The sequence below is a fragment of the Eptatretus burgeri genome, chromosome 15 (assembly GCF_056783735.1).
Source record: "Eptatretus burgeri isolate ZD-2024b chromosome 15, Ebu_testis_v1, whole genome shotgun sequence".
Classification (NCBI taxonomy): Eukaryota; Metazoa; Chordata; class Myxini; order Myxiniformes; family Myxinidae; genus Eptatretus; species Eptatretus burgeri.
The window spans coordinates 3,772,151-3,791,925 of record NC_140975.1 but is presented as its reverse complement, the minus strand read 5'-3'; the positions used below and the strand labels follow the sequence as shown (position 1 = coordinate 3,791,925).

The 19,775-nt window shown below is 46.8% G+C and overlaps 1 protein-coding gene across 4 annotated transcripts in view; it reads left to right on the top strand.

Moving 5' to 3' along the window:
- Nucleotides 1-18,535, top strand: part of BRWD3 (bromodomain and WD repeat domain containing 3) — a 61,487-nt gene extending 42,952 nt beyond the window's left edge. For 3 of the 4 annotated variants that reach the window (XM_085856688.1, XM_085856686.1, XM_085856689.1), the window contains 15 exons: nt 255-379; nt 860-942; nt 1,506-1,617; nt 3,898-3,959; nt 4,109-4,264; nt 4,399-4,519; nt 6,678-6,803; nt 7,285-7,357; nt 7,479-7,529; nt 7,884-8,027; nt 8,387-8,539; nt 11,627-11,787; nt 12,077-12,270; nt 16,343-16,468; nt 16,620-18,535. In XM_085856688.1, the coding sequence (XP_085712814.1) occupies nt 255-379; nt 860-942; nt 1,506-1,617; nt 3,898-3,959; nt 4,109-4,264; nt 4,399-4,519; nt 6,678-6,803; nt 7,285-7,357; nt 7,479-7,529; nt 7,884-8,027; nt 8,387-8,539; nt 11,627-11,787; nt 12,077-12,270; nt 16,343-16,468; nt 16,620-17,380 (2,448 nt within the window). In that variant the 3' untranslated portion in view covers nt 17,381-18,535. The remainder of the gene's footprint in view (nt 1-254; nt 380-859; nt 943-1,505; nt 1,618-3,897; nt 3,960-4,108; nt 4,265-4,398; nt 4,520-6,677; nt 6,804-7,284; nt 7,358-7,478; nt 7,530-7,883; nt 8,028-8,386; nt 8,540-11,626; nt 11,788-12,076; nt 12,271-16,342; nt 16,469-16,619) is intronic. The other variant, XM_085856687.1, reaches the window with a different exon arrangement.
- The last annotated feature ends 1,240 nt before the right edge of the window (nt 18,536-19,775 follow it).

The following is a 19,775-nucleotide window of genomic DNA, read 5'->3' as shown; positions in this document are numbered from 1 at the left end:
GATGAAAGGCGATTTGTAATCGTCTTCCTGTCCATTTTGTGGATTTTCTTTTGTGTGTTTGTTCGTTTTTTAACCGTTATGTTTGTCGAGTTTATTTTGGGTAAATAATCCTGAGATGTTTGATTCTCTTCCGTGTTTTAAACACCATTTTCTCACGTGGAAAGCTATCCATCAGCTCATTTCTTTTAATGTTTGAAATGACCCCCCCCTCCTCCCTGCCCACCCCTTCCTGCCCCCCCTTCTCCTCTCTCTAGGAACAAGAGCTCATGAAGATAGTTGGGATAAAGTACGAGCTTGGGCCCCCCACACTGTGCTGCCTCAAGCTCGTGTTCCTTGATTCGGAGACAAACGCACTCACCAATAGGGCATTCTCCATCAAGTGAGGCTCGGCAAGCACTCGGTTCATGGCGTCCCTTTTAGTGGCATGACACACTCATTGCACAGTGGATTTGTACCATTTACAAATACCTGGCGAAGTGATCGACGCTAGGGAGGCGAAGGGTTATTTTGTGTTCCTTACCAAATGTTTATGAGACGATATTTTTTATCATGTATGAGTGGGTGTGCGGGTATGGTGGGAGGGGGAGAGAGAGAGAGAGAGAGATAGATGTAGGGGAATGTGGGAGAACTGTGAAAGGAGGGAAAGTAGTTCAGTCGGAGATAGGAGAGAGGGGGCATGTGCAGTATATCAGGAAGGGGGGGGGGGGGCAGTGCAGCTGCTGTTGTTTTTCGGAAAGAAAATATTTCAAACAACTCTGTCGCTATTTGTCCTTCGAATCAACCCCTTTCACCCAATCACTGGCTTTCTCTGATTTCCACTGTTCAGTTACTAACGGTCTCTGCCGATTCTTCGGTCTAGGTACCACGACATGCCTGACGTCATTGACTTCTTGGTTTTACGGCAAATCTACACTGAGACGCGCTCGAGGCAGTGGAGTTCAGGTGCGGCACTTGCTTCGAGGGAGAAACAAAACTTGAATTGAATAAAAATTGAGAAAAGTCCTAATTGCTTCCGCCACCAAAGGTGAAGGAGGTTATGTTTTTCACCCGTCTGTCTGTCTTTGTTTGTTTGTTTGTCTGTCTGTGTGCAGGGTATCTCAAAAAAAATTTGGACATATTCGGACAAAACCTGGTGGACATGTTGAGTGTGTGACTAGGAAGAATTGATTCTATTTTGGTGAAGATCCGAATCCGGATCTGGATCTGAGAATTTTTTAAAGTGATTCTTCACCATTGAGAGATGGGGCCAAAACCGATATATCGTTTGATATTTCAAAAATGTATTGGGCCCGATATGTTCTCATGGATCAGGCATTACATGGCGTCGGTATACGCTCCACCGAGTGCCCTTCTAGTTTGAATCTGTGACTGATGTGAACAGTTAAATTGACTTTTCTTTGGCCTTTTTGTCCTTGTGTCCAAAGGGAATGTGAGTGTCGTGGTCTTGTCCATATCCAGTGCAATATGTGATGCCTCCCTCATTTTATCTCTGCGATTGCGATCAGGTGATCGTTTCCGGGCCATTATTGATGATGCCTGGTGGTATGGTGTTGTACTGAGACAAGAACCTTTGCAGCATCAGTATTCCGACAGCCCTTTCCAGTGCTACGTCGTACAGTAAGTTCTTCATTTATGACGCCACACTGTCCTAATCCGTGAACTTCCATAGGGAACGATTAGGATTGAGATGGACCATCTGCTGGTTGTGCCAACTGCAAGCAAAACTGTAACAAGGTTTCCCCTCCCATGGTGGTTAGCATGCCTTCCCCTCCCACAGTGGTTAGCATGTCTTCACCTCCCATGGTGGTGAGCATGTCTTCCCCTCCCATAGTGGTTAGCATGTCTTCACCTCCCATAGTGGTTAGCATGTCTTCACCTCCCACAGTGATTAGCATGTCTTCACCTCCCACAGTGATTAGCATGTCTTCATCTCCCATGGTGTTTAGCATGTCTTCACCTCCCATGGTGTTTAGCATGTCTTCACCTCCCATGGTGTTTAGCATGTCTTCACCTCCCATTGTGGTTAAGCATGCCTTCACCTCCCACGGTGGTTAAGCATGCCTTCACCTCCCATGGTGGTAGCATGTCTTCACCTCCCATTGTGGTTAAGCATGCCTTCACCTCCCACGGTGGTTAAGCATGCCTTCACCTCCCATTGTGGTTAAGCATGCCTTCACCTCCCACGGTGGTTAAGCATGCCTTCCCCTCCCATGGTGGTTAGCATGCCTTCCCCTCCCACAGTGGTTAGCATGTCTTCACCTCCCATGGTGGTGAGCATGCCTTCCCCTCCCATAGTGGTTAGCATGTCTTCACCTCCCATAGTGGTTAGCATGCCTTCCCCTCCCATAGTGGTTAGCATGTCTTCCCCTCCCACAGTGATTAGCATGTCTTCATTTCCCATGGTGTTTAGCATGTCTTCACCTCCCATGGTGGTAGCATGTCTTCACCTCCCATTGTGGTTAGGCATGCCTTCACCTCCCACGGTGGTTAAGCATGCCTTCACCTCCCACGGTGGTTAAGCATGTTTTCACCTCCCACGGTGATTAGCATGTCTTCACCTCCCACGGTGGTTAGCATGTCTTCACCTCCCATGGTGTTTAGCATGTCTTCACCTCCCATGGTGGTAGCATGTCTTCACCTCCCATTGTGGTTAAGCATGCCTTCACCTCCCACGGTGGTTAAGCATGCCTTCACCTCCCATGGTGGTAGCATGTCTTCACCTCCCATTGTGGTTAAGCATGCCTTCACCTCCCACGGTGGTTAAGCATGCCTTCCCCTCCCATGGTGGTTAGCATGCCTTCCCCTCCCACAGTGGTTAGCATGTCTTCACCTCCCATGGTGGTGAGCATGCCTTCCCCTCCCATGGTGGTGAGCATGTCTTCCCCTCCCATAGTGGTTAGCATGTCTTCACCTCCCATAGTGGTTAGCATGTCTTCCCCTCCCACAGTGATTAGCATGTCTTCATTTCCCATGGTGGTTAGCATGTCTTCATCTCCCATGGTGGTTAGCATGTCTTCACCTCCCATGGTGTTTAGCATGTCTTCACCTCCCATGGTGTTTAGCATGTCTTCACCTCCCATGGTGGTAGCATGTCTTCACCTCCCATTGTGGTTAGGCATGCCTTCACCTCCCACGGTGGTTAAGCATGCCTTCACCTCCCACGGTGGTTAAGCATGTTTTCACCTCCCACGGTGATTAGCATGTCTTCACCTCCCACGGTGGTTAGCATGTCTTCACCTCCCACGGTGGTTAGCATGTCTTCACCTCCCACGGTGGTTAGCATGTCTTCACCTCCCATGGTGGTTAGCATGTCTTCACCTCCCATGGTGGTAGCATGTCTTCACCTCCCATGGTGGTAGCATGTCTTCACCTCCCATGGTGGTAGCATGTCTTCACCTTCCATGGTGGTAGCATGTCTTCACCTCCCATGGTGGTAGCATGTCTTCACCTCCCATGGTGGTTAGCATGTCTTTGTCAGTTTTCAGTTGATAAAACCGGTTGTTTCAGTACCCACTGTTCTGTTCTTGCATATGGCAGCTTGGCTGCTGGGTTAGGTATCATTTCTTGGAGGCGTGGCTGTGCCGCTGATGCTGTGCCCCTCTACCAGTACACTGGTACACTTTTTGCCGACCTTGAAAGGATGACAGGCTAAGTCAACCCCACCTGATGTTAATTCAGCAGCCAAAGGTGTTCGAACTCAGGACCCCAAGATCCTATGCCAGCCACCCTAACCACTAAGCCAACACGAGGTTTAACTGCCGACTGATGCAGACTGATACCAGCCTGAAAAAGCTATTCTTCTTTGTTCACGCAGTCACATGATGTTGTGCACATTTCATAGCACCATGAGATCTATTGATTGGTGGTTCACGTGTTAATGATCTTCTGTGGTGACAGATGGGACAATGAGGAGACTGAGCGTATGAGTCCCTGGGACATGGAACCAGTCACAGACAATGGTAAGTTTTCCACATTTCTTTACGTGACGTAAACGGGTTCCTGATTGGCTGTTTGTACAGATTTGCACCAAAGTCATGATGATAGCCAATCATTTCAACCACCCTCCCCCCCCCATCCAATTAACCTCACCACGATATCCTCGCACCAGCGATGCCTCCTCACCCACGTGGGGAGTGTGTACCACTGAGCCCGACGGGCAGAGCAGCCTTGCTGTACCTGCCAACGGAGGGTGAGTGGGGCAGCACGACGCGTGAAGAAGAGAGAGATCGCATCTCGTCCGCCATCGATCAGCTGAGCACTCTCGGTAAGGATCCACATCTCTGCATAAGCGGAGTCTCTGAACGGGATTGTGTCCATGGTGTTCGAGAAAATGTAACATTGTGATTCTGTGGAAGTGTCTCTGATCATAGGTCGACGTGTAAATGTTTTGTTTTTCAGATATCGCGGCACCTTTCAGCAACCCAGTAGATCTTGCTGAGTACCCGCTGTACTGCACAGTCGTGGCTTATCCAACTGATCTGAGCAGCATCCGCCAGAGATTACAGAGCAATTTCTACAGGCAAGAGGGCCAAGAGGAGTGACATGGATTGGTGTTAACTATCTATGGCTGTCTCTTAATCTAGTATTATGAAAACTGTGATGGGGGTGGGAGGGGGATATGGTGGGGGGAGTGTGCAGTGATGGAGGGGAGGGTGGGGGATGCGGTGCTATGAGAGTATATATTTAATTGATGTGTATTACAATAATTCCCTTAAGAATATTGTAGCATCGATGGCTCAACTAACGTCGAGCTCGTCGCGGTGGGAGGTTAAAGTCCTGCGATGTCCCGAGCGGCTCAACTGAGGATAACGTTCCAAATTAATGGTGGACAGCGAGCGCGGGTCGTGAGGAGAGACACGAGAAACCTTAAAGTTTTTAAACCCAACCGGTTTATTTCCCAAACCACAATAATAAAAAGAACCAGGGATGATTGGAGGAGATGTTGCCGGGTTGGGATAGGGAAGAAAATGGGACACAAATTCAATAATAAATAATTATGTCCAATAAGGTAAAATAAATCTAAAGAGACGAAGGTGCCTCACTCCGGATTCAGTCTCAGACGGGAAGGGGACAAAACCGGGGTACTCGGCTCTGGGGCAGCGGGGACGAGGAGCAGGACGATGAGACTGAGCACACGGGTAAGTCAACGAAACGGGGCAAGGCGGGAATGACGATATGGGCAGCAGGCACAGGACGAAGACGAGCAGGACGACCTTCTCAAGACTCCTTTTCCTCCCACTATTGTATTCGCCTCAGACTCGCACACCCTCTTGATCGTTCTCTCTCAACCAACTGCCTTTTTCCTCCCATCATCCTCTCCTCAGACTCCCAACTGCCGATTAGGATCCTCCCTCTTCTCTCGGGGCCACGCTCCGCCCCTTTGGGAGGCGTCTATAACTCCGCCCCTCCCCCACTTGGGGCAACGCTCCACCCCTCCCAGGCGATCCATCACTCCACCCCTCGGGAGGCGTTCATAGCTCCCCCCCCCCTTCTTTCATGCCCAGCACCCCCCCCCTCTAGAGGTTGACATAGAGGTCATACGCACAATTTCCTTAACCATAATCCCTAACTAATTATTACCACCACAATCTCCTGTATGGTGTACATGCAAACAAGACAATTCTTAAGCTGACGTTTCCCTACTTATACATCGAGATGGCTAACGACTCGCACACGGACCATGCAATTCTATACATTCCTATCTGCTCTATGGTCATATCTAGCCCCTCCACAAATGTAACAATATAAAATGAATCGTCCCAAGTGGGACAGGCGTGTCTCCCGATGAGAGCGGTCATAATGGGGGTGCGTTAGGGCATAAAGTTTAGTTTCGATTTGATTTGATGGGAAATTATGGGCCGTGGAGGCTGAAAGGCCTGATTGTGTTCACGCAGTGAAAACTATTTATGATGAGCTGCTCCTGAATTGATGAAAAACGTTCCTTTAGTTTTTGTCCAGTGAAAGGACCCTGAAACACATATAGACCATAAAGGGTCATAAGGGGTCTAAAGTTCTAAAGGGTCTATGGGATCTAAGGTGTCTAAAGGGTTCACTCTAAGAGTAGTCAGGCTCTAAAAATGGTCTGAAGGGTGTAAATGTCTAAATGGTCTTTCAAGGTCTAAGGGTTTTAAAGAATCAACAGGTCTAAGCAGTCTCATGGGTTTGAGGGTCTAAGGTGTCTCAAGGGGCTTTAATGGTCTTTAGGGGTCTAATAGTCGAAAGGGTCTAAAGGTGTAAAGGTACATTCTAATATCATTTGGGGTCTAAAGGGTCTTTTGGGTCATAATTGGTGTATAAGCTCTTAAGGGGTCTAAAGACTAAAATTACTGCCCCCCACCCCAGCTCTGTCCTCCCCCAACCCCAGCTCTCTGTCCCCCCCCCAACCCCAGCTCTCTGTCCCCCCCCACCCCAGCTCTCTGCCCCCCACCCCAGCTTTCTGTCCTCCCCCCAACCCCAGTTCTGCCCCCCCCACCCCAGCTCTCTGTCCCCCCCACCCCACCCCAGCTCTCTGTCGTACCCTCCGAGGACCCGATGAAACTTCCTTTTTCTGTGTCGTCTCGAGCATGACTATCTATGGTCGTTCTTGATAAGACTTGTGTGGCCAATGGACACACATCGCCTGGTCAACGTGCTTGGAGTTTGACTCGAGCTCAAAGAGCGTTGCTTGTTGTTTCCAGGAGGATATCGGCGTTGATGTGGGAAGTCAGATACATCGAACACAATGCCCGCACATTCAACAAACCTGACAGTCCTATCGTAAAATCTGCCAAGAAAGTGACCGATTTGCTGCTTCGGTTCATCAAGTAAGTCCATGGGTGGTTAATAAAGATGATGCACACGTTGTCCATCCATCACCATGACTATCTCTGTTTTGTCCTTCTTGAGTTTGTGTCAAAGATTTTTTTTGTTGTTGTTGTTGATGTTGCTGTTAACGGCATCGAAGGCTCGTGGTGGAGCAGCCACACACATCTCACACACATGGAAATACGGATGAATACACGAGACACCACACAGGACTGTTAGACGAGACAAAAACAGCCACTGAGCTTGGAGGACGTGCCGTCATTTCACGGGACACTGGGTACCAGCGACGTCATACAGTCTTTGGTATGACTCAGATTTTGGGGATAATCGGTGATTTGAGCTGTTTGGGTTGGTGCTCGTACATGGAGAACATTTGCTCTGCAATTCCATGTACCATCAACAGTATGTTCCACTCGAGACCAAATAGGACGACGAATCGGTTAATGTTGATTGAGGTAGTCTGTCACCTGCACCTCCCAGGGATGAAAGCTTCACCGACATCCTGGCACTGCATGGTTCCAAACAACGGGAAGAGTCTGAGGACGAGTCCGAGGTGAGATCTGCACCTGCCTCACGTGGAGATTATGACACGATGCAAGCAAGAAAAGAAACAGGTGCAATGTGGTGTTTTCAACTACGGTTTTATGAATAACTTTGCTTTTACTTTCTTCCAGAATGAGGAAAAAGATGTTGATCAACCTGGTCCATCCTCGAGCAAACCGCGGGTAAGGAGACCACGGCGACCGGGCAGCAATTGTGCCATCCAATAACCCGCACTTTGATCTTGTAATCCTTGTGATTTATCGTGTTTGGTTAAAAGAGACTGTTGGTTCTCCACTCCATGTTGCACTCCATTACCGTGCTGCAGTTTGTTTCTGGACTGGAGACCAGGCAGCCGTGTGAAGTCCATCTTTAGGACTGAATGTGGACGTGTAAATGTCCACAATGTAATATGTTAATTAAAGGTGCACGTTTATTTATTGTTTTTCACCCCCCCCCCTGCATTTTATCATTGCTCACCCACCGTTCTTAAACCCCTTCTTCGTTGTCCTCCCCCTCCACTGCCGATGGACGTTTAGCGGCACCTGCGTCGCCGTGCGGTGCGTGAGCTTCGCTGTCCTCCAAATGCCTGGATCGACCACTGCAATGACCTGCTGTATCGCATCATTCAGCGAGAAGACTCAGAACCTTTTCGGCAACCGGTCGACCCCCTCGACTATCCCGTAAGGCGCGGTGTCCTCGGTGCCCGCGTTTCGTTCAGCACTTGCTCTTGCTCCAAAGCTTCGCTTGGAACGTCCTGATGACTAAAATGGGAGACATGAACGCCCCTTATTTTAGCTCCTCTTTTGCAGCTGCCTTCACTCTGCTGTGATAGGTTTTGATGCTCATTATGTTCACAAGACCCACTTCAAAGTTTCCCATCTTTCCACATCTCTCGTGTCCACATTTTATATTTCCCATCTCTTCTTCTTTCTTCACGAGTGATCCGTGCACCACCCACACCTCCTTCACATCAAAATTAATCTCGTAACCTCCACCAACATTTTGTTTTCATTTTCTCTTCCATCTCCCCCAACCGAAGGACTATCACAACATCATATCCGCTCCGATGGACTTTGGCACTGCACGGGAAAAACTGGAGACCGGCATCTACATGGATCCCATGGACCTCTGCAAGGATGTTCGCCTGATCTTCAGCAATGCGAAGGCCTACACGCCCAATAAGAAATCCCGGGTAAATAGCAGTTGCTGGTGCAGGCCATTTATATAAGGAGCATTGGTGTGGTCTCTCTTTTTCTTTAGGTCGGAGAAATGCTCGAATGAACTAAACTGGAAGATGTAATTTATAAAACTAGCAAGTTGCCCGTGCCCACACAGGATTCCAGATGAGGTGGGAATGGAGACGGCAAAAAGACAAATGGCATCTTCTATCATTGGGCCGGCGATCTGGGAGCGACAGTTCGCATTTATTGCCACATCTGATGCAATTTAAATGCTCTAATGTGGCGAGGTGCTCCATTTGAAACTGTTTGTTCGATATACGTAGCTTTTGCATGCCTCGAGTCGTAATAAAAATTTGTATTGGTGTCAAAGCCAGTGGCCAATTGCAAATTAATAGTAGGATACCCCGAAGATGTGATTTATAGAATGCTGTCGTGTCGAGAGGTCTGACTAATGTGACCCGTCGCGCCAGGAGCTTTTGCAACTCTCCTTAAGATCACCGAACTTACCAAATTCACACTGTGTTCGATTAACTGTCCTTTACTATTTACAAAACCCCAAGGATCGCTCCAATCAGAGGTCAAACTTAGCAGTGCAACACACGGGAGGCAGAAGGCGGGAAAACGTCTCTTGTAGTTAAAATGAGGTTCATTAAAAGAAATACAGCAATCAGGGCAGACAAGATGCTATCAATAAAACAGACCAACCAAGCAGTCGACAGACACAAGTATGGATGAGGATACATGCAAACTTACGTACAAGGAGAGAAATAACCTACTATGGCACCAAAAATAATATTCGGACTCGCACAACAATGGGGAACAAGCTAGTTTTGGGTCTGGTAAAGCCTGTATAAAGTGGTGTTGCACGGGTCTGGCACTGCACTGGGCCGACGTGGTACAGGGCTGAAGGATGACGACGAGGACAGGCATGGCGACGGAGAGGGATGCTGCCTCCTGAAAGGCCTGGCCCCTCCAACTCTAACTACCACACTGGGTGTCCACTCCAACTACAACTGCCATGCGCAGCATGGCTAGGGGCTTCGTAACCTTTGGGACTGCCTTCATGCATGGCAGGTCCCTATCATTGGCTATCCGCAGCTGTGGGCATGCCATATGCCATATTCCAGGCCTTCCCACCCCACGAGGTGGCCCCAATGAAAAAGGTTGCGCCCCCTCTCAAAGCTCTGTAGCCGACCTCTCCACAATGGCCTGAGGCGCGCCGACCAAACAGTCCATGTTGTTTCCGCCTAAAGCGCAATGCACTTTCAAATTATGCCTTTGTGTCCAAGTCCTCACCCGGCCTCGCTCAAAAACTGGAGATTTTACACTACTCAATACCGTCTTAAAGTTAACAGCCACGGCCTCCTCGGTGCACGTTCTACAAGATGACTTGCTCTTACATTTTCCCTATTACAAGAGTAATCTCATCTACGTGGACATACGGACCATACGATTCTTTATGCAATCAAGCTATGGATCACCCCATCATTCCTCCCCCATTAACCCTTTAAATTGTTCCCTTCATAATCTGTCAGTGTTTGCTTCATAAATTGCTTTACCAGCTCCGCAAGCCACCAGATTCCGCAAGTCACCAGATTCCACAAGTCACCCCCTCAAGGAAGGCGAAAAGCAGGATCTTGCAAAAGGTAAGAGCCGTGCCAAGACTGGCGGTCTCAAGGACTGAAAGCTGCTCAGAGCCGCCAGGAATCTCGGAAGCAGCGAGAAGCTGGGTGACGTGCCAATGAGTGAACAGCGACACATAGTCAGAGGTAATAAAAGGCCGAGGGCTAGAGGAAAATGGACAGTTGAGAGTGGAGCTTAGACGGTTCGGCAATCAAGTCGAGAGCTGCACCGGCTAGAGTCAACAGCGCAGTTTTAGCCCTACGGAGTCCAGCATGCTGGAGTTAGATCATGTTAGCTGGACGATGGAAAGGACTGAAAGCAAGAGAGAGGTGGAAGAACAGACTTTGAGAAGGCAGTCCAGACGTCATGCAGGGAGAAGCTCGCATGTGCATGAGCCGGGAGCTATGAGTCCAGGCAAAATCGAACCTGTCATCTCTTTCTCCTTGAGACAGTCATCACCAGCCATCACCACCCCACACAAACATCGACTGAGGACCAAGTTCTTTCAGTGTTGTGAACTCTATCCCTGTCTTTCGTGCGTGTGAGTGATTGGGCCATAGTTATTTTGCATCAGCCATCAAAGTCTCGTGGGGATATCGTTTATAAAAAAGAGAATTCCCAGTTGCATTAAGTGTGCTTGTGGCTCTTCCCCCTCAATCGTTTCCCGAATAAATCCTGTTTTTTTTTTTCTCACTGGCGTGTTGGTCTGGTGTGCGGTTCAAGTTGGGAACAGTAATCGACATGGGTCAGACCACGCGCTTTATAAATTGGCACGAAAAGTCCTCGTTAAGAGGTTTTAAAATGCAGTGGTTCACCCCCGGGTCATCAATCGGCCACCGTCCTTTAGACGGGTGAACCGGCTGTCGGCAACAGATCTCGTTAGTTTCTCTACGTCTGAAACAAAGTAAACATCTGTTCGGCTTTCACGGCGGACAGCCTCTGAGGACCATCCATTGCTGAATTGGTCACCGTCTGGGTAAAAATTTTTTTACCACGTGTCCACCCATGGTCCACCGTTACAATATGAACAGTTCTGGCAGTGGTGCAGTCGCAGAGCAATAATATCCAGAACATACACCACAACAGCACGTTTAGCTTCAGGGATAAGGATAGACATAAAATTATTTGTAAACAGAAAAGGCCATTGAACTTCAACCTGGTGAAAAATCCGCACACCTGGGTTGGCCTTTTTTAACGTTGGTATCTGAACCCCTGCTTCATGATGCTCGGGACCCAAGTTCAAATCCCATGTGCTATGTTTCTCTATTGTCTACTCATGTCCTTACATTTAATGAAAAGGTACACTGGTGTCGACTTGCATCTTTGTCCTGCAGGTGATTTGCGTCCAAGCTCTTCCAGTAGACTTTGGTCATTGTAAAATTAATAAATTAATTAATAAGTGATGGTGTTGTTGCAATGTGGAGGTTATGTTGAAATCTCACGCTGGTATTGAGGTTGCGCTGTCATCCCTGCAGATCTACAGCATGACATTGCGTCTCTCAGCTTTATTTGAGGAGCACATCCGTGCTATAATCTCAGATTACAAATCCTCACAACGGGCACGTGGCCGGCTTCGAAGGGGAACTCGACGGAAGCCCTCGCAGTCCCCGTCTCCAAACAGCAGCCCTGCCTCGGGGTGAGGACGAACAGCTTGTACTTACCCGGTCGTTCATCATCTGAGGCAAACTACACTTCGGTGCTCCAGATGAACCTAACTTAACTTCTTTTGTTTTTTTTTTTCCTTTCTTTTTCTTTGTGTTGCCAAAAGGTTTGCTCCACATATTCAAAGTTCAGGTGAAAACATTTGCTCCGACAGCGAACAAAGTTGGCGAAGCACGATTTCATGTCTATTGAGTAACACATGTAGGATTTGTTGGTAGAGGTTGCACGTGCCCTGCATGTTGAGCAATGAGTGTTCTCTCCAGGGCGGAGGTCAAGCGCAGGTCTCTGCGCCACCAAATGCGAACCGCGGAGTTTCCTTCGCAGTTTCCATCACGACTCGGCTCCAGCAGAGGGATAGCCAACGGCCGTGGCAGAGAGGCCGGAGAGCACGCGCCTTCAACCAATGGATCATTTAACGGAGGACGAGCAGGCCGTGGAAGGGGATCGGGAGTGACAGGTGAAATATGTTTGTCTCACCGACACGTACGCGTGTCCAAAAATATTTTTCTTCCAACCAATTAATTAATCTAGAATGCGTTGCCAGACGAGGTTTGACGTTTGTCCAGCCACTGTCACACTTTGAGGATCGCTGGCATTCATTGCACATTTCCATTTCGTTGAGAAGAATTGCAGGTTTCTCAAACAAAAGATATCACATCTTCACCATAATCGATGCATTCGCTGACTATCTCTGAACTTAGTCCTCATCTCTGTTGCTGATATTATTCCCTTGAAAAACTCCGAACTTTTGGGATTGATTTCGCAAACCAACGAATCGTGCAGTCAGGGTGTTACTTTGCACGTTGTTGGCATCCCGTTTGCTAACCGTTGATTCGATAAAGGATCCCTGACACTCGATGGCGGATGAGGAAAGTGATGGCAGTAACCCAAGGTTGCATCGTAAGATAGTTTGCAAGGAATTGCAACGCAATGGCATCAACAGGGGAACAAAGTTGGGTGGGGAGTTTTGCGAGGACAGTCGACCTGTCGAAGGGGTAACGTAGGCATTTGAAGGTGAGCTGGAGGTGTAGGGAAATCACCTGCAGAGCACAAGGGCTAAAGCTTGCTTGATGTTTATTTCTCAGAACAGTGGATCGTATGATCCTCTTGTTTGTTTGTTTTTCCGTTCCCCCACCCCTCCGACAAGGTCGGAGACTGGAGACGTTAGCATGAGCTCCGTTCAACCGACCGATCATCCGTCCATGTACTTTTGTTTGCGCCATATTTCAAAAACCGTTGAACGTTTTGCTTTCATATTGCAGATATCCATTCCTCATGACATTATCTCAATCTGATTACATGGGTGAAACTCCTGTATTTTACAGAAATGCTGTTTTTGGAACGATTCACACAGGGGGGGTTTCCGTGTGTTCGTCATCAGATAAATATGCCGCGATTATAGGGAATTGAGGTGCTATTCCGATATGCTGATTCGCTTCTTAACCCATTTCTTCCATCGGGGTGTAATGGATGCTGACGCATCATCACCACGATTATGTGAATTACTTCTCCCATGGTATTTTTTTTTTTTATGAGGTAGTTTTGTAGAAGTTATCCGGGTGCAAAAGCTTACAAGCGCGTTACCATGATTCGATATCCACCAGGCAGGAGAGCGTCTGTCTGTCGGTAAATACAGAAACAAGCCGGTAGGCGACATGGGTGGTCGCTACATAATTGCATACTAGTCATACAGTTTTTGACGGATCGGGCTGAAAATTTTTTGACAAAGAGGTTGATTATAGTGCACATACAAGTCTGAAGACGACGATGGTTCACGAGCGGTATTTGACGATGTAGATTATTTCAGAAGTCAAGGATGAGACAATGATAATGTTTGACCAAGTTATAAAAATTATCAACATGATGTGGTACGAGTGACAGGTTATAAGCTGCAAAATGTCAAAAACCCGGTTTCGTTGAACAACTTTCAAAATTTGACCTTTGCATAACCTTTAAAGGTCACAAAACAATGTTGTGGACATTAAAATAAGGAAACAGGATAGGTGCTATAGCTTATTGGAGTTAGTTTGTCAAAGAAGGTCGAAAACCCGGTTCGATTCCCACAACTTTGAAAATTTGACCTTTGTGAACTTTAAAGGTCAAAGGTCAAGGATTATGACCTTTGGTGCAAAACTTCCTCTGGAACATTCCAGGAACAATATAACGTCATATAGGCTCTGTGGCATTTCGCACTCCTCGGATTATCCATACTTTGATGAAATCAGTGTAAAAACAAACTTGAAGGGGGCGCCACGGGCAAGGTGTTCGAGATAGAGCAAAATGGTTTCAAGACTTTAGGTGGGGAATGACCTCAAGATTATGCATAAAAAATATTGTCATCCGAGCTCTCAAAGTTTGGGCGGTCGTATGATTTTTATGTCAAAATTCGCAATTTTCTAAGTTCGTGACCTTGTGACCTTGACGTTGGAACGAAAATGAAAAATCGAGCTCCGTGGGGCTATGCAGGTGCCATTGGGCTAACCAAATACCGAAACCCCAGCCAGATTCGACAAACCCCTCGGAGAAGATAATTTTTATGTCAAAATTCGCAATTTTCTAAGTTCGTGCGTGACCTTGTGACCTTGACCTTGGGACGAAAATGAAAAATCGAGCTCCGTGGGGCTATGCAGGTGCCACTGGGCTAACCAAATACCGAAACCCCTGCATGATTCGACAAATCCCCTCGGAGAAGATGCAAATTGAAATCGGATGCCCCCTAAAAACACATGTTTTTTGGGCGTGGCTCTGCCCATAATGGGTGCAGCACGCCCATTCTCAGGAAAACACAACTAGATCATGATATAAACCTCCCACCAAAGTTTTATCAGGATTGGATCAAAACCCACGGAGCTATGCTCGGGACAGACAGACAGACAGACAGACAGACACAACAATAACGAATATAGTGATCACTTATTTTTTTCGTGAAAATATTTTTTTTTGTGTGTGTGAGCCAAAAAGCTTGGAAGCCGATTTTTGATTTTTGAAAAAATTGATTTTTTAGGATTTTTCAAAAATTTCAACGGTGGGGTCCATAGCAACGGTGCTCAAAAAGCATAGAACTAGATCCTGGTGTGAACCCACCTGTCAAGTTTCATCAAAATCGGTTGACTCCTCTAGCCTCCAGAGCTGTCCATTACATACAAACATACAGACAGACGGAAAAAGTGAAAATAAGGGTACTCTAGCGACCAGCCAACAGACAGACGGAAAAACTGAGAATAAGGGTAGTCTAGCAACCACCCAATAGCGTCCATTGTTGGATTTTCTCATCGCCGTTCCCTCCTATGAACTTCACGGAAAATACCGAAGCGCCGTCTTTACATTACATGAAGTAAAGACTCGATTCTGCTGGAAAACCTGACGGTCTGTTGGTCACGATGGTTTGTGAGCACATCGATAAGAGACCGATAAATCTTAACAAGAAGGTTTGACAGAGGAGGCCATTTGGACCATCACGCTTGTACTACATTCAATCAATCCATCAGGCTCTCAACTCGGTTTTTTCAGGGGGGGTAGGGGGGGCAGGAGGACTGGGGACGAGAAAAGTGTGACATGCACAGGGACTTGATTGTTATTAATGCAAATAAAATCAATATTTTCAAACTCATTTGTTTATGACGACTGACCTCTGCTGGAGCGGGTGGTTGGAATTGTTAATTTCGTTGATCTCTTTGTCGTGGCCATTACCAATTTTAACCTCTCCTGGGGATTTGCCATTAAAGCCACACCAAAATGGTTTCTCACATGTGAAATCTGCAATGTTTATTACAAGGAGGCACGGGAATGATGAGAACGGAGAATCCTGGCACAAAACATGACCGACACGGAAACGGGCGAAAAAAAACAAAATAAATAAATAAAGTACATTCGTGATCCGATGTAACGAAAACCCACTTAATACAGGAAATGTAATCTGATCAAAATGGCCACGAGCACACAACAGAGAGTACCAGGCGAGGTCTTTTGGGCAGACGCTGCGGTGTTGAGTCCACTATCCACCAAGTAAAGAAATGCACAGAAAACATAAGGGGGGTAGTGAATGCTCTGGTTTACACTGGAACGGGGATGAACCGCTCCATTACATGACCGTGAGTTTAAAGGGGTAGTGAACGGCTCTGGTTTTGCAGCATGATCGAGGCAATTCGAGAAAACCACCCCATTACATGGCACGTGACATCAACCATGGCGCCGTCGCAACCATCTCGGTAACTTGGTTAGGATACGCGATGTTTCTAAAACCGTTCAAGATTTATCTTTCATATTACACTTTCATATCTATTCCTCATACCACCCCAAAGGCAGCGGACCTGGAGTATCAATCAGCTCCTTGTTTTTTTTTTTGTTTTTTTTTTGTTTTTTTTTTGATATTAAGAAAGTATCAACTGGACTCACGATGGTCTGTTTTTTTTTGTTTTTTTTTACTTAAGCAAAGGCATCTTTCAAGATCAAAATTCTGGCCATTGTTTGATCATCATCCAGTTGTTACAACCCTCATTTTAAAGGAACCACAATTTTCTTTGCACTAGACGTTGCAAGAAATAGCGTGCTGCAGTCGAGTCCGTCACCAGACCAGTGTACTGCCTCCAGCTCCCAATCACCAGAAACGAGTCCACAGCGCTCCGAGCCTGACTCAACCCCTCGAACACCTCAACGTGGGCCTCAGCTTTTCACAAAACTTCGCCTCGGTTGATCCTCATCTTTTGTTTTCAGACAATATTTATTGTCGTCTTGGTGTCGTGAAACGCCCGTGGCTCGACGTTTGTCCGTTTCACCATGTATAAACTTCTTGCTCTGTCCCAACAGGTGAAGGTACGGTGGAATCTCATGTAAATGGGCACGGTGCTCGGCCAACACGCCGAACACTAAAACGACGTTTTCCAAGTGCTTCAGAGGGTTCGGCAGGCTCAGACCATTCAAGCTCATCGGAGGTGAAAGACCAGAGCATGTGCGACGAGGTAGAAAGTGAAGATTTTGATTCCGGAGATGGAGCCATCCTCGATGAAGCAGATGCCACCACAATTGCTGTTCATTCCACTGCGCAAACTTCAGATGAAGACTACGACGAGAACGGCAGTAACGCTAAAATATCTGCTTCAGATGATGCTTCATCCGATATTGCATCACTATCCGGATCCGCATCAGATGCACCGATTGGCCGTCGAACCCGCAGTGGCTGCTCCTTGCGAACCAAAACTAAGGTTGCCAAAAGGTCGAGAGCAGCCACAAAGAAATCTGAACCCTCATCTGGTGGAGGGGGACACAGTCAGAAAAGAGCAACAAAGCGTCAGAGGTACGTAAGCGATAAAAAATGCTCGTCCGGTGTGCGAACACGCAACCAAGGTAGACGTACGGTGCATTACGCAGATTCCGAAGACTCCGATCTGGAGCACACGGTTATCGAGTCCATTGAGCACGTTTCTGAGGTTAACGAGGACAGCGACAGTGACGAGTTGCACGAGCATGACGATGTTCTCGCCAATGAAGAGATCAGCCTGGGAATGTCAAGTCGAGGCAGGCTGAGAAGAATGTCCGAGAGGGCAAAGGCCAGCCTGATTGACTGGTGAAGGAACTCGGAAGGATGTCACCTGTGTCATCTGTGCCTCGGGGGCGGGGAGGGGGTGGTCAGTGAAGGATGGGAAGTAATGCGTGATTTTATTTTGTCACTTGTATCTTGGTTTCATTTTCTTCTGCAAGGCGTCCACCTTCCTAACAACTTCAGGGTAGTGTGAACCATTTGATAAGGATGTGGATGTAATCATGGACATTATCAGGATGTGGATGTAATCATGGACATTATCAGGATGTGGATGTAATCGAGCACGTCGCCAAACAAAATGGCAGAGCCGAACCCCAAACTGACGAATTTTGATTATTTGAACGTCTTCTACGCTTTCTGCAAGTTCATCAAATAAACTGCCAAAAAGCACCACGGAGATGCCGGCTCCGTGCATTCGCCACCTCAGTGCCGCCACCGAGCGTCTGCAGCTCGAGGCCTGGTGGATCCGTCTCGCATTTTGGTCTTTGCCACTGCAACTGGGCCTTAAATCTTCTTTCCTATTTCTGCCATGTTAATGTAAATGAGTCTCCAACAGAAGCTGTAAATATTGAGCATTGTTGTTGGGAAAGTGTGCAGGTTTTGATTAATATATTCTTCCCTTTATTTCCTTCTTTTTTTTTTTTACACCACCTTTGTAAGTCATGTGGTTCTTGACCACACGTGCTGGCCGGATGCATTTCAACATTCGCACTCCATGTGATTTATTCCATTCTTTGAAGTGATAAACATTGATTTGTTCGTTCTAAATGCAGACGGCCATTTCAGATTCGCTGCCTTTGGCATTTTGCTAGGTTTCACACAGCAATGGAGGACAATTTTTATTGAATGCACCACACCGTAATGCAGTCGTCCGGCCCGCGTGAGGACGAGCTCGAATCTGACGACGACCTCCGTCGGACTCAAACCCCCTTCGGGTTCATCCGGCTCGAGCTCTCTCGCGGAACGCCGAAGAATGACGTAGCAACGGCGAAACGAGGAGGATGGAAAAGTGATTTAATTTTCAGGGTGGAACCTTTTCAATCGTATTGATAACTTGATACCGAAATGATAAAATTGCTTGTACATCTTTACTTTTGAACCCAACTTTTCCCAGCAGAGCAGCTTTTGGAATTTCTGTACTATCTGCCACTATTTTTAAAATAAAGTTTAACTGTTGTCTTCATCATTGTCAGAATTGCATTCCTGCCAAAACAACCGATTCCGAATCACCTTCATCATCGAGCACCGGAACACGACAGTCCAGCCCTGCACCTGTTAGACTCCATCGCGCCAACAATCTCTCGTTACAATTGCCACCGAAAGTGGACGGAGGTTGTTGTCACCCGTTTGTTACTTGAGAAAATCGAAGATTTTTCAAGTATATTAGGTGGTCTTCTGCGTTATTGTCTGTTTGTTTGTCAATCACCTGCACGTCACAATTTTAAACCGATCTTCACGAAACTTCACCACACGGTCGAGTTTGTCATAAGGACAAAGCCTGTTGTATTTTTTTTTTAGGTCAAAAGGTCAACATAAACCAAAGGTCAACGAGTTTGGTGACATTTCTAAAATCCTCAATTTTCATCCAATTGACTTGAAATTTGAAGAGGATTTGTGTATTTGGTCATTTAATTCAACCAACCATTATTTTTATGGTCAAATTTGTTTTATGGATTTCATAAGTATCGCGCTATGTACGACATCTTTCTTGTTTGTTTATGAGCAAGATATCTCAGAAAGTTGAGGAAGGATTCAGACGAAACTTTGTGGGCAGGTTGGGTATGTGATAAGGATCTGGATACTATAAATCTTTAATATAATTTTTTTTTGTGAAGCTTCACAATTGAGAGATGAGGCCCAAAACGATATCAAGAGTTTGGTTCCAAAACGACATAAAAACCAAATTAAAAAAATAATAATTAAGTTACCATCACCAAAAGATCGTCAAAGGGTAGCTAACAGTAGTCAGGTATCAAAAATGTTTTTTGCCAAATCGCCAGTATTCTGCACTGTAATTACACCCCTTCATTCCAAAACGGCATAAACACCGTGCTCATTCTTCACAAACCGACATACATCCCTTCAACCAATTGACGCCCGCCGTTTTACCAATATGGTGGTGCCCGTGGTTTAGTCAGAAAGTACACATTTCGAAGCATGATTCGTAGAAACAGGAATAATTTTGATGGTATGGAGGAGTCAGTTTTACTGTCCACCGTTGGAAGGAAACGGAGGAAGTCGACGAACGATCATGAACAGAAAAAAGTGAAGATTCACTCTTCTTGTGGTGGGAAGGCACCCAGTTACATGGAATGACACAGCTCATTTAAACTCTCGTCGATGCCAAGCTCATATCCAGCAGCGACGGAGGGAGATCTTGCCATGCACCAGGCTAGGTTTTATGAAGTGCCTGACAAAGTTGT